The 14,402-nt window shown below is 37.1% G+C and overlaps 1 protein-coding gene across 1 annotated transcript in view; it reads left to right on the forward strand.

Annotated features, from left to right (window-relative positions):
* The first annotated feature begins 2,611 nt into the window (after positions 1 to 2,611).
* Positions 2,612 to 14,402, forward strand: part of LOC149781825 (cytochrome P450 4F4-like) — a 33,304-nt gene continuing 21,513 nt past the window's right edge. Inside the window, exons 1-2 of the mRNA XM_089935015.1 lie at positions 2,612 to 2,860; positions 5,873 to 6,020. Of these exons, the coding sequence (XP_089791141.1) occupies positions 2,612 to 2,860; positions 5,873 to 6,020 (397 nt within the window). The remainder of the gene's footprint in view (positions 2,861 to 5,872; positions 6,021 to 14,402) is intronic.

Genomic DNA, 14,402 nt, shown 5'->3' on the forward strand with positions numbered 1-14,402 from the left:
TTGAGGAGCTACTCGAACAAGTAGAGGCTAAATGGCATACGCCATTGAGAGGGGAGGCGACTGACCTTCAAAGAGCTAAGAACATCATTAAAGAAGTGATGGAAGAGGAAAAGGAGAAGATGAAGGCCATATGAGATAAGGTGAGAAAAGAAAACGAAATCGAGAGGAAACAACAGGGTTTCCAAAGAATTAATGAGAACTAGATCAAGGTCCAGGAAAAATTTACAGCCATGGGTCATCCTGATTGGATCCATGATGATGGAGAGAAGAATGTGAAGCTCCTAAACAAACTGAGGAGATGGTGGAAGAACTGAAGGTCAGGGACGAATTAGAAGACACACTCTAACGGCCCTTTTCAGACACCCTCCCCCCCCCCTTACATGCCTCGTAAAGATACTCTTTGACTCTTGGCAAAAGTGTGTGTGCGTGAGTGTAATAGTGTGTTTGTCCCCATAAACGCTTTGGTGCCCATAAAACTGTTCTGTCCCTATAAACCTTTTGTCCCATAAACCCTTTTGTCCCTATAGACCTGTTTTGTCCCTATAAAACACTTTATGTCCTTTCTCACGATAAACATGTGAATAAATTTAACACAGGATATCCCGTACCAATCTATATTAACACTTACTGAAGTCAACTGCAACACGGTCACAAAGTGACCCCATTGAGGTCAGCCACATGTAACACTGCTACCGTTTTGTCATAATAGAGGCTCTCCAATGTTAAATGTCCGTGTTACCCTGATAGGCTGTCCCATATTAAATTCCCATTGTCCCCCAAGAGGTTCTTTGTCCCCCATTTCGCTCATGTTACTACTGCTTTGGCGTGAATAACGTCATATAATGCCTAGCTGCCTTCCACAACTTACATAACCCACACGACCATGTTATCGCCCCCAAGGAGATATGGAATAAAATCAAGGAAATGGTCATGGGGTTGAGAATTTATATTATATTTAACTGATTGCACAATAAAGTTGTAACAAGTTATGTGGTGTGCTCGAAGGCTTAGAAATCTGAGTATTGTGGTGTTTGAATATTTTAAAGGCGAATTAACCCGGATAAAGAGAAGTAAACCACCAACCTTGAATGCGTGAGCTTAATTTCGTTACATACGACTGAACAGGGGACGTGAGAGGTGAAGTGCGAGTGCGTCACTGTTGTAAATAAACCTAATAGAATTTGACTGCTGAGTCTTATCAGACTCTACCAATTACTTTGGTCAAAATCAGCCACTTTTAGCCCCTCCGAATCTGTAAATAAATCTGATATAAATTCGACTTTAAGTCTCTTATTCTGAATTCGTGAGGAAGCGAAATAAATGTTTTGCATACACGAATGAAAGTTACCCAGTCTTTTCTCTGCCTTCATCAGTATGTATGTACGTATGTATGTATGTATGTATGTATGTATGTATGTATGTATGTCTTTCTGCACAGAAACCTAATGGTAATTTTGACTGATGAGACAGAAAGGACGTGCATACCGGCGAAGAAATCGCTTAATTATTCATTTAGCTGCTCTACATTCATAGGTGTGTCAATCATTTTATTTTTGAACGATCTGCGAGAAAAATATGTTTGAAGCTAGGATGCGTCCAGTAACAAGTAGTAAACAGATGGTTCACTAGGAGGTTAATAGAGCTCTAAATGTAAAGGTCGCTTGGTTTCAAAGAGGCGTAATATTTACACGCTTTCCATCTCCAGTTAGACGCTTGCCATCTCCAATATGGCAGAGAGAGAGAGAGAGAGAGAGGCTAACCTAATTAGAATTTCTTTCCTTTCATACACTAGAATTCAACTTTCATACCTTTTTCAGATTAACTGAACAAACAGTTGGTCAAAATTTGACTTCCGTTTCATACTTATTGAAGACCCTAAATAATACTCGCTAGTTTTTTTTATTTCAAAATACTTATATGTTGATTGATTTACGATCAATAATACTAATAATAGCTATTTTTTTATAATATAAATTCTCTCTCATAACTTCTTTAGAGTGAACGGAACAAGGTACAGTTTGTTATAATCCGCTATGTTATCGTTCTTTAAGTAAACATTTTCCACTTCATAATTTTAACAAATTCATCCATCAGATGATGTATCAAATTGACTCTGGTAACCACCCACCCACCCACCCCGAGGATTTTACCTCTAGACCTGTTTTGGCTTACATCAATAAAATTTAATAGCTGACCACTACATGATCCCCACCCCCCAATAATTCTGCCGGCGCGCCTGTCTGGTAGTAAAAAAAAAATGGTTGGTTTGCTTGTTTATAAGGCGATATAAAATTTATCTCCGTTCGAGTTATAAACAATACAGTTCGTATGTATGTATGTATGTATGTATGTATGTATGTATCTGTATGTGTGTGTGCGTGCGTGCGTGCGTACGGATGTATGTCTGTCTGTATGTATGTATGCCCTGTTGCCTCCTAAACATAAACCTTATAGTGATTCTGACAGAATCAGATTTGAATGACATTCTTGCCGGCGAAGAACTTGCCTATTTGTAGATTGACGTGTTCTACTTTCATTGGTGTGTTTATCATTGACCTTCTGAACTGTGTAACAACACATACTAAATAAAAATAGACTCGTCTTGTAACAAATGGCAAACAGTGAAGAAATTCCAAAGTGGCTAGCCGAAATGGTTCTTCTTAGCTTCCTAAACTTGTCTAATTTGTTCAGAAGCGACTGGACTATTACAGGGTCACTGTATATTGGTGTGACCACTTTAGTTGGGTATATTCTTTACAGAGTGGTACGGTTCTTTTTCTGGTATCAATACATCAAGAAGGTTTTCAAAGACGTTCCTGGACCAAAGGACACTCACTGGCTTTATGGGAACCTTCACCTGGTATTCTCTCTCTCTCTCTCTCTCTCTCTCTCTCTCTCTCTCTCTCTCTGAGGCGGAGCTTTAAACGGGAAAAGAGTATTCCAGGATGCCGATAATTTCAAAGTTATGTAATTTTGCGGTGGAGTGTCGACTGAATAAATGTTTCCTGAGAATATATATATATATATATATATATATATATATATATATATATATATATATATATATATATATATATATATATATATATATATATATATATATATATATATATATATATATATATATATATATATATATATATATATATATATATATATATATATATATATATATATATATATATATATATATATATATATATATATATATATATATATATATATATATATATATATATATATATATATATATACATATATATACATATATATATATATACATATATATACATATATATATATATATATATATATATATATATATATATATATATATATATATATATATATATATATATATAAAATCTTTAATTATATTCATACACAAATCTATCAACAACCTGTTGTAAAGAGAAGAGCTTCCATTAAAATGTTCTACCAGCATTTGCAAAAGTCAAGTGCGGAAACAAAGCACATAGATAAGAGAAGAAGCTGTTGCTTAAATAATATTTACAAAAGAAGATAAGAAACATTTATATTTCGGCTAATATATGTCATATTTGTGAAAGTGAAATTGTCGAAAATAAAACAAGCAATCATTGTGATTTGACTGGTGCGAAGCTACCGCACATAACAATGTAATTTGATATGCAGGCTTCCAAGGAATATGCAACTCTTAATTCACAATGTACCAGGCTACGATTTTCTTATGTGTGTGACGACCTTGATGACCTTGACCTTTGGATCAAGGCATTACAATAACTCCAAATAACGACGACAATCACATTTGTTTACACTGGACTGTAAATTTGATAAATTTTAAAAGTACAAGAACAAAAAACAAGAAAGTCGTTGCACAGAGAGCAACCAGGTCCTAAAGAATTTCTGGCTTACCTGACAAACGTTAGTACAATTTGTAACGAATCACAATAGCAGCAAATACGCTGAAACTATTAAGCATTGAAAATATATTGAATACAAATATTTGAGGTTGATAACGTATATGGAACAATGGAACATAACATCTAAGTTTGTATTATGTAACATAACATCTAAGTTTGTATTATGTAACATAACATCTAAGTTTGTACTATGGAACATAACATCTAAGTTTGTATTATGGAACATAACATATAAGTTTGCATTATGGAACATATGTCATACATGAAATGTGTCCATTATTGCATCTCACCCATAGCCAGTCCTACAGTCTTGAACGTTAACAGTATACAATCCCCTTTATCAGCAAATCTATTTCAATATAACCTGAGAATATAAACTGCACTAAGCATTTCAGAAGCTAGTACTAATATTAGTACCCTTACTCCTACCTCGTGGACAGGGTACTAATATGAGCATATACGTGTCAATGGAGCAAGCCGGGTGTGATTCACTACCGGTGCTCTTTTAGCCCAATAATAACAATTTGAACATATTCCTTGAATATAATCCAATAAATTGAGTAGTCCTCTTATTTAATACCGGAAGTATCGAAAATCATTGTAGAAATATTTGTAAAATCTCGTTTACTTTTTTTATCCGATATTTTCGTTTAAATCGTCCGCCATATTAGTTCAAATAATGATTAATTCCGTTCTCAGCCTCGTTTGGTTGTGTGCCATATAAGGACATTGACGTTTTATTTGGAAACGTAAACAAATCGTAGTAAAAATTTGGCGCGGTTTGAGTCAGAAATTCTGCGCATTAAAAGTAAATACGGTTTATCGGCAACTTTGAAATTCCACCAAGAAGCGATTATTCGCACTTGATTGATAATAACATAGCGTAGAATATCCAAATGTGGTCTGGCAAGCCTTACGTAGAAAAGGGGTCACGGCAAGAGTCTCGCGTTATCTGTCATGGCGAACACGGTGAGGATAGTGTAACCATGCCAATCTATTTTATCGCGTAAGGGCTTAATAAATTCAAAATAAGCCAAACTTCTTTCACAACATGATTATACTGATGTAATAGATTTCTACACTGTTTGTTTTTCTCACTTTAGTGATACTTTTTTGTGCTCCATTACATGATATGGGATCAGTTCGTAGCCTCAACCACAACAAATCAAGTTGAGGCTACGACATAGTAGCTATTCAGAAGCAAGTCTGTTTTTGTAAGTGTTCGGAAAGGGAATATCTAATTACAGTATATCTCAATATAAATCGTGGCATTATATCCGGCGAACTTGGATGTATGTAGGTGGTTCCAGTTGATGTTGTAAGAATATTGTATTATGTGATTACTGTGGCATTTAGGATCCAAAACCCAGACCTTATTTGTTCCTATTGCAACTGAGTAGTAATACAGCATGTCACAAATGACGTCACGCAAAGGTAAATTTCTGAGGACAACCGAACATATTTTAAAGACATTTCGCTTATTTTGTTCTATTTTATTGAATATTTTGAGTCGTGTAACAGATGGAATTCTATATTTATGCTTATTTGAAATGAACATTTTTTAACTCTTAGAATAACCTGGTTTGAAATCAACAGCAGTTTACGAACACGTCTGCGTTTTATGGATCTAAAAATAATAGATTCGTAGATGGGCATTTTCGTATAAAATTAAGTTTAACAACTATAACTTCGCCATCATGGCAACCAACCAGAACTTCCATTAATCAGTGATAATAGAAACACATGTAACTCTCTTAAATATCCTTATTGCAATTGCGAAATAAGTATGTATGTTTCTAGAATCATCTTGGGAATGGTGTTTTAAAGGTTTTTCAGCGAGATGGCTTTCAGAGGATTCTAAAATTCTCAAGATAAACAGGAATTAAAACAGTCACTATGTATGGTCATTCAGCAGTTTAATGACCGTAGGCATTATCAAACAATTATTTTAGAATGTATCCTCTTTACAGCTTCCAGAAGACAGTGAGAAGCGCTTGATGTCATCATACACCTTTAGCAAGAGTTTTCCAAAGATGTTCAAGTTCTGGATCGGACCTTTTCAAGCTTTTGTGGTCGTAAATCACCCTGATACCCTCAGGGTCGTGCTAAAGTCGGTCGGTAGGTAAAAGAAAGTCGTTCAGAAATTTATTTTATACTTGCATGCAGCGCCAAACGAGAAATTGTAACATATATAGAACGCATGCTAATTTTTTTCGAAGTATCAGGTGGGTAGTGTCACCAATCTGTTGAGGTGTCTTATTTCCAGCTACCAGAAGACAGTGAGAAACGGTTGTTGTTTTTCTACGGCTTTACCAAGAGTATTCATTGGCTGTACCGGTTTCGGAGTGGACCATTTTGCGTTCACTTGGTCGTAAACCATCCTGATACTGCAATATTTGGACTACCTCGAGTTTTTCTACCATATGATCACAATTGCACTCGAAACTTTTCGGTCTGTCCTACGCAGAGGTGGTCCGAATACAAAAATACATCTATGGTCAGCCCGAATGCTTTGGAGTGTTTTTTATCATCGTATATTCAATGTAGGATCAGTAGGATTGACAGAAAAATTTCGAATGAATATTCAATTCAAAATTTTGCTCTTCTGTAAAACTTCTATAAAGTCAACTTTAAGGCTAGGATCTCAAACTCGAAATAACCAACTTATTTCAAAACTTAGGTTTATTGTAAATAACATGATTTTGTTAAAAACAGTCAGCATACAGAATTTAAGCAGAAATATTACACAAAAAGACGTTTATGAAATCAAGAATAGTATTCGTAGTCATGAAAATCTAAGATTCAAAAACTGAACTCGTGCTAAACAAGTTTTTAAAAAGTAATCTTCTATATCGTATTTGTTTTTTCACCATTTATACAATATAAATTTAAATTGTATTGGTAATATTCAACTTGATTTGTCAGTTTTAAGTCCTTATATTGTTCAGTAGTCGTGTTTAATTTTTTTAATTTTGTTTAGTTTTGAGTCTAAGTTAATCTTAAGTCCTCAGTTAAGTGACTTCAATTCCTGGCAGACTAACAAGCTAGCCAATGCGGATTCTACTTGTCCTTAATTTCAGGAACTAGGGCTTGTCACAAACACAAAAACTGAACCCATGCTCTAATTCCCAAAAAGTTGGTCTTCTATATTTAAGCCTGGGGGTGGGGTTGGGTGGTGAAGATTCTTAATGCCATAGGTATTATCTTTCTGTTATTAAGAATCTAAATATGAGTTTTATGTTTTTTATTTTGAGTTTTGAGTTGTGATTTTTTTTCCCTCAGTCACATGACTTCAACGTCTTACCGTGAGTGTGGTAGACTAGCCAGTGAAACATTACGGCTTATATTTTTCATCAATTTCGGGAACACGTGCTTGGTCACGAGCCTGGCCTACTAATCCATGAAACACCGCGTCTTCTACGCCTTTTAGTTGTAAAATAGATTCGTGACACTTTCCACCGTTTACACGTTTAGCACCAAAGAGAAATATTACGTCTGGAGTACAAGATTGCTAGTTGATAATTTTTTCCCTGCGAACACTAACTTCTCGTTTGTGGCTTTAGAACAAGACATTAGGTCTTTTTATTGACCACATTCTCAGTCCATGCTGGCAGGTTGTTGTAAATGAACTTTTAAAAGTTGACTGATGCTACAGCACAGTCATCCTAACATTTTAACTTTTGTCCGCAGTACAAACGGCTTTTGGGACGTTCCGAATAAAACATGTGGATGCGACGAAATCATATGATACAACATAAGTTTATACGCAAATATTTATGTCACGTAGGTGGACTAGATATAAAAGGTTAGGGTATATGGAGGCAACTGGTTTGACCGTATTACAAAAGAGAAAATATTATTTTCCATCTAGGTCTTGAGTATACGTATTCCATTTAACATCTTTAAACAAGTTCTTTTGACTTACAGCAACCATCTTGAACAAAATACAGGACTGGAAATCTCATAACATCTTATATGGTGTAGCATTAATATAAGTACTTGCTTGTTGCCGTCATATTAATGTTTAACATTTCCCTCCAATTTATTGTGTAAAGATTAATTATCATTATGACAAGAGACACATGGGTGTATACGGTAGTTTAAGTTTAAAAGGATTTTAAGCGGTCTGATATGGTAATATTAGAAACAAATACATAGTTCACACATCTGATACGGATAAAGATTCTGACCCATAGGACTTGAAGTCTGTATTTGTCAGCACTATAAAAGCCAGAATTTATACTGTTAATGAACCCCTGATTTTGTCTCCATTCTGAATTTAGATAAACTATGTCTCTGGTGTAAAACTACCAATCTGTCAATCTGTTCTCTGCAAATGGCAGTTGTCGTGAGCCTTAGCTTGGGTGGACACTCAAAATTGGCTGGGAATCCACTTTATGTTGGATTTTATTGTTTGCAACTTTGTACCCCGTAACAAGTTTGGTGACATCGGTGGGATAGCAAAGTTGTTGGAAATTTGACAGTAACATTAAACAGCAAAGTACCAGAGTTTTGTCTGAGTAGTGTAGCTGCAAATTACTACTGGATGTACTCTGTAACTTTGGATGGGTGTGATTCCTGTTAAGCCAATGATATAACCAAAGATCAAATTCACCTCAGTCCAAGAAAACTGGTTTGATAGAAAACTCCTATGGAGACAAAAAGTGCTATAAATATCACCAGAAGGATCATGTTCTGCGTGATTGTCCCAGCAGAAATAAACGAAATCATGCAACCTACTTTGTCCAGAATACCATTGGTGAACGGTTAAACAACAGTGAACAACAAGGAAGTATTGTTTGTTAAAGATACAGGTGCAGAAATGACCTTGAAACGTGAGGACCTTGTCGATAAGTCATGTATCATTGAAGGGCAGAACCTGACACTCTACACCGCCATTGAACAGCCTTTTGAGGCGAAATTAGCCATAGTAGAATTAGACACGCCACACTACAAGAGTCATATCCAGGTTGGACTGGTATCTGACTTGGCAGCACAAGCGCTGCTGGGTATGGACAATGTCCGTATTTAAAAAAGGACTATGGTAGTAACAAGCAACCAGGCAAGGGTGCGGAAAGAGGAAGCTGAAGGAAGTGAAAAAAAAAAATGTTGGGCTAGACGAAGTGCATCTAGATAGGCTATTTTCGGATGAAGATAGTGATCATTGTCCTGATGAGGATGAGGATGACATCCCTCGTGAAGATGAGGCTGATGACAGGAACCTATTGCTTGATCAGCTACACACTGTTAATGTGGAATACATTTCTCAGTATCAAAAGAATGACTGGAGTGAGAGAAAAGGCCCTGTCATCTGCAAGTGAAGCAGAAGGCGCGGACATAGCATTTTTCTTGGAGCATGGAATTTTAAAACGGAAGTGGAAGTCATCGGATGGGGAAAAACATGAAATCCAATTAGTTTTGACGAAGCAGTTAAGTCAAGAAGTGTTGGAGCTGGCGCACGATAGACCTATTGCTGATCATCTAGAAACGAAGAAAACAAAGGCAAGATTAACAATTGCGTTTTATTAGCCAGGAATATTTGGGGATATTCAGAGGCACTGTTAGGCCTGTGACATCTGTCAAAAGACAGCAAGGAGAACAGGGAAGGAGGAAGCTCCACTGGTGTGTCCAACAGTTGTGTCTGACCCTTTTGTTAAGATTGCGATGGATATCGTTGTCCCACTACAGCGCACACAAAGGCGGGGAATAAATATATACTAACCATCCTAGATGAAGCTACACGGTATCCGGAAGCAATTCCTTTGAAGGACATTGAGGCCAAAACAGTGGCCAACGCTTTAATTGGCCTATTTAGTCGGATTGGTATACCTAGGATTATCCTTACAGACCAAGGAACCAACTTCACGAGTACTCTTCCAAAAGAACTCTACAACATGTTGAACATCAAGGGGATAACAACTTCTCATTACAGGCCACACTCCAATGGAAAGGACAAAAGATTTAATGACACACTCAAAGCTATCTTGAGGAAACTATGTTACACGAACGGTGAAGAGTGGGATGTGATGGTGCCTTACGCACTGTTTTGCTATAGGAAGGTACCACATAAAGCAACTGGGTTTTCGCCGTTTGAGTTGCTGTATGGTTGGCCAGTAAGAGGGCCAATGGAGATTCTTAAGAATCTATTCACCGGTGAGGGTGAGACACAGAAGTCAGTTGTAGAACACGTGTTTTCGATTCTCCAGAGATTTGTTGGTGTAAGTGATGTAGTGAAAAAAAATCTGACAGAGTGTGACAAGAAAGTTAAATCATGGTACGACAAAAATGCTACCAAAAGAGAACTTAGGCGGGGAGATGAGGTTCTAGTTTTGCTTCCATCCGATGCATCGAAGATGAGGACTCGCTGTAAGGGAGCTTATCGTGTCATTCGTAAAGTCAATGACGTGAACTACAAGATTAACCGTGGTGGTAGGCGAGTACAAGTAACCTACCTTAGTAACCAATTACGTCAGTACAAGAGAGCTGTACTGTTATCATCAACTGACTGTGTGTGATGAATTTGATGGAGGAGGATTGACTTCCCACTGGCCGATATGGAGAGAAAACAATCTGACAGTTAAACCTTCCAAATGTGACATTTGAAAGGATACTATGTTTGCCTTGGTCACATTGTTGGTGGAGGACAAATTAAGCTAGACGACGTCAAAGTCAAAGCTATGGTTGACTTCCCACTCCTGACAACAAAGAAAGAGGTTCGATCCTTTCTAGGAATGGTGGGCTATTATAGAAAATTTATCAAGAATTTCGCTGAGCTCTCGGCTCCGCTTTGTATTTGGACAAGGAAGCAATATCGTATTACATGGGATGAGACAGCTGTTAAGTCATTCAGTGACTTGAAGAATGCACTTGTAAAGGCATCTATCTTGATCAACCCTGTTTTGAACGCCCATTTGTACTGCAAACGGATGCAAGTGATGTGAGCATAGGAGCTGTTTTGAGTAAGTACAGTGACAATGAGGACGAACATTCTATAGCGTATCTTAGCCGCAAACTATTGTCCAGTGAGCAGAATTATTATACAATTTAGAAATAATGCCTTGTGATAGTATCGGCGATAGAATCTCTTCACCACTACTTGTGTGGTTATCCATTCAGTGTCGAAACTGACCACACCCACATACGTGGCTAAGCCAAAACAAAGGGAAAAAAAAAACAACGGCTTCTGAGATGGTCCCTGTGTCTGCAACCATACGAGCTCACAATCAAATACCATAGTGGAGCAGAGAATGCAAATGCTGATGGATTTTCACGAGCTAAAGTCTAAGCCTACGTGTTTTAGTGTTCATTCTTGTTGGACTTATCCGAATTAACACCCATATGATCATGTTTATTATATCTTGTGTTCTTATTAAGTACTTTCGCAATGCAGATCAGTTTGATTTTAAGTCTATCCAAATTGTTTGCTTTAGATGTTGTGCTAAATGTCGTATTCGGAATATGGAAATATTGAGCGAGCCAATGGATGCTTGCGCTGTATGTTATATGACAGATCTCTAATTGACAGAGATATGCTAGAACCTTTAAATTTCATGAAGTAAGGTAATTGCGTAGAACTGTATACAGCCAAATAGTGACCCTTCGATCTTGCTTATCCATCCTTTATAATTTTGTTCGGAAACTAAAGTTTTCTCTTAAGGGCAAGGTGTTGCCGTCATAATAATGCCTAACATTTCCCACCAATATTTTGCATAAATATTGATTATCATTAGGACAAGATACATGGGTGTATATGGTAGTTTAAGTTTTAAAGGATTTTAAGCGGTAATGTTAGAAACAAATACATAGTTCACACTTCTGATACTGATAAAGATTCTGACCCATAGAACTTGGAGTCTGTATTTGTCATCACTGTAAGAGCAATAATTTATATTGTTAATGAACCCTGACTTTGTCTCCATTCTGTTGTTTAGATAAACTATTTCCTTGGTGTAAAACTACCAATCTGTTCTCTGTAAAGGGCAGTCATCTTAAGCCATAGCTTGGGTGAACATTCGAAATTGGCTGTGAATCTACTTAACATTGTCACTACTTAACATTGCTTAAGACTTATCCTTGGCGCTGATGGCTTCTAATCCTTGCACTTGTTTCCCGGTAGATAGCTTTCTCTGTATGCCATCAATCCTTTCCAGAGATCCACTTTCTTCTCTATTTATGTTACATGTGGCTCTTATGCGAATCTGTAAGAAATAAGAGGTTGAAAAACATATTTTAGTTGCCCAGTAACACTGGTGAGGATTTCGTGGAAAGTAACATGAAGACCATCCGTGAGTTTCTGAGGTATTTCCACGTGTGGAATGGCCCGATTAATGTCTTTTTAATCTCTGTAAACCCGGAAATTGTGCGTAAAAGTCTTCACACGTCTAGTGAGTTTTTGGGTGAATAGTTTTTATTTCCCGAGATGAGTGATATTTGTTTCACTTTAGAATACATTAGGTCTATACATGACGCGTAGGACAAGCTATTGGGATACCGTCAGGTCAAGCCGATCGATTTGTATACCAGCGATTCCTATGTAGATTACAGGTACGCGGACGAAGGTGAGCCATTCTTAAGTCAGTACTTCTGAATGGGCTTTGCGGATGCCAATAGCTCATGATTGTTACTGCCTATATTTTAGAAAATACTTATCCAAAGCAGCTTTTCTCCAGTTTCGTGAACATCTAATACATGAAGACACTGGAAAAGTGAAAAATAGTACTACTACCGTTCGAGATCCAAGAATAATAACGTATTATAAAGCCGATATCTTCAATTCAAATCCATTTTTACTATGGAAAACAATCTGAACATCCCAAGTAAGAGTAACTCACATTTGAACGTATGCTAATGATCTATCTGCATTCGAAGATTAAATCCTAAAAAAGATATTCTGAAAGATGCAGAAAAAAATCATAGCACCACTCCTTGGATTCATGGACCAGCGGTCTCTTGGCGCATCAAAGATACCATCCCACTGCAAATATTCTAGTATTATACTTATATTACAGAAAGACGATAGACCCAAACCAGCCAATTTTCGCCCAATATTACAACTGATGTTAAATAGAAACGATTAGAACACATCACAGACTTCCAGTTAATGAACCACATAGACAACCGGAACATCTGCATTAAATTCAGCAGGGATTTCGAGTCAAAAGGTCTCGTGAAATACATATTCTTCTAACATTGATGGCTATGTCAGAAACTTGAACCAGAATACTCTATTTGATACGACTTTGCTAGATTTCTCCAAACCTCTGATACAGTTTCATACCAGTGGTAGTCAGAGAAACTTTTTTATTATGGAGTCACAGAAAATAAAACACTCAATGATAGCTACGTTCACTTCTCTACCGTCGAAGGCAGCATGTTGTGCTGGATTGTAAAGCATTTATCGACCACTTCTGCAACGTTGGGTGTACTAGAGGGGACAGTCCTAGGTAAATATCTGCTCCTGGTCTACACAGATAACATTGCTGACTTACATGAAACTGTATGTCATTGTCTATTGACTGCATAATGTACCAACCAACCAAAAACTATAATAATCACCTGCACCTACCGAATGACATCGAAGCATCAGTTACGAGACAGATAAAACTTAACAGCAATAAATGTATCATTACGCATATCTCCAAATATCCAAGCAACAAAATGCATTCCAAACGGTGGACTCCAGGTGGTCGAGTGTTCTCAAGCGCTCTCCTTTACCGATGACTGCGTCTCAACTCTGACTGCGTGGGTTAGAGTCTCGGGTTCGGCCAGTGTGGATATGTGGTCAACGCTAACCAGAATTCATTTCTCACTCCAACAGTCGGTTGAGAGAAACAAGTTTCTGAAAATGCAGTGACCGTTTTCTTGCAGGTACGACCTAAATAGACGCTTAGTCAAAATTGTACCGTGTACATACATGATTTTAGCTTTGTTCTCTTTGTTTACATGTCTACGAAATTGTCTACCCTTCACAGATGTCTGTCAAGTGGCTTTTTACCGGATACTGACGCTGACGTTGCTGAACCCATCCTAGATTTTAAAATTGCACGAACGGTTATAAAACATCTAACTGTTACAGGTCATCCTACACGATTATTGGACCAATAGATCATTCCAGTGCTAAACCTGAGGATGCTATTTACGCCTTCTGCCGTTGTTATTTATCCCTGACATTTTATCAATTGCTGTCGCGTATCCTTTCAGTAAAGTTTGACTGGTGGGATGTAGTCAATCCAGTTTCTATTTCTATCTTTCAAAAAGACATATTATTATTATTATCAGAAGCCATATAGCTTTTATCATATGGGTGATTATACCTTAGTGGGTGCGCTTATATAAGAACCTAGCTACAGTGCACACAGTATAGCGTTGTATAATCCAAGTTTCATATGACCCATGCCACCCTATTTTTTATATATGGATATGTATGTTGGGGTTTAGGGTCAGAATCCATTCCTTATCGACAAAGTTGGAATTGGCCGACACCATTGGGTGTCGGCATGG

Source organism: Sinohyriopsis cumingii, chromosome 15 (assembly GCF_028554795.1).
Source record: "Sinohyriopsis cumingii isolate HCF-2022 chromosome 15, ASM2855479v2, whole genome shotgun sequence".
NCBI lineage: Eukaryota > Metazoa > Mollusca > Bivalvia > Unionida > Unionidae > Sinohyriopsis > Sinohyriopsis cumingii.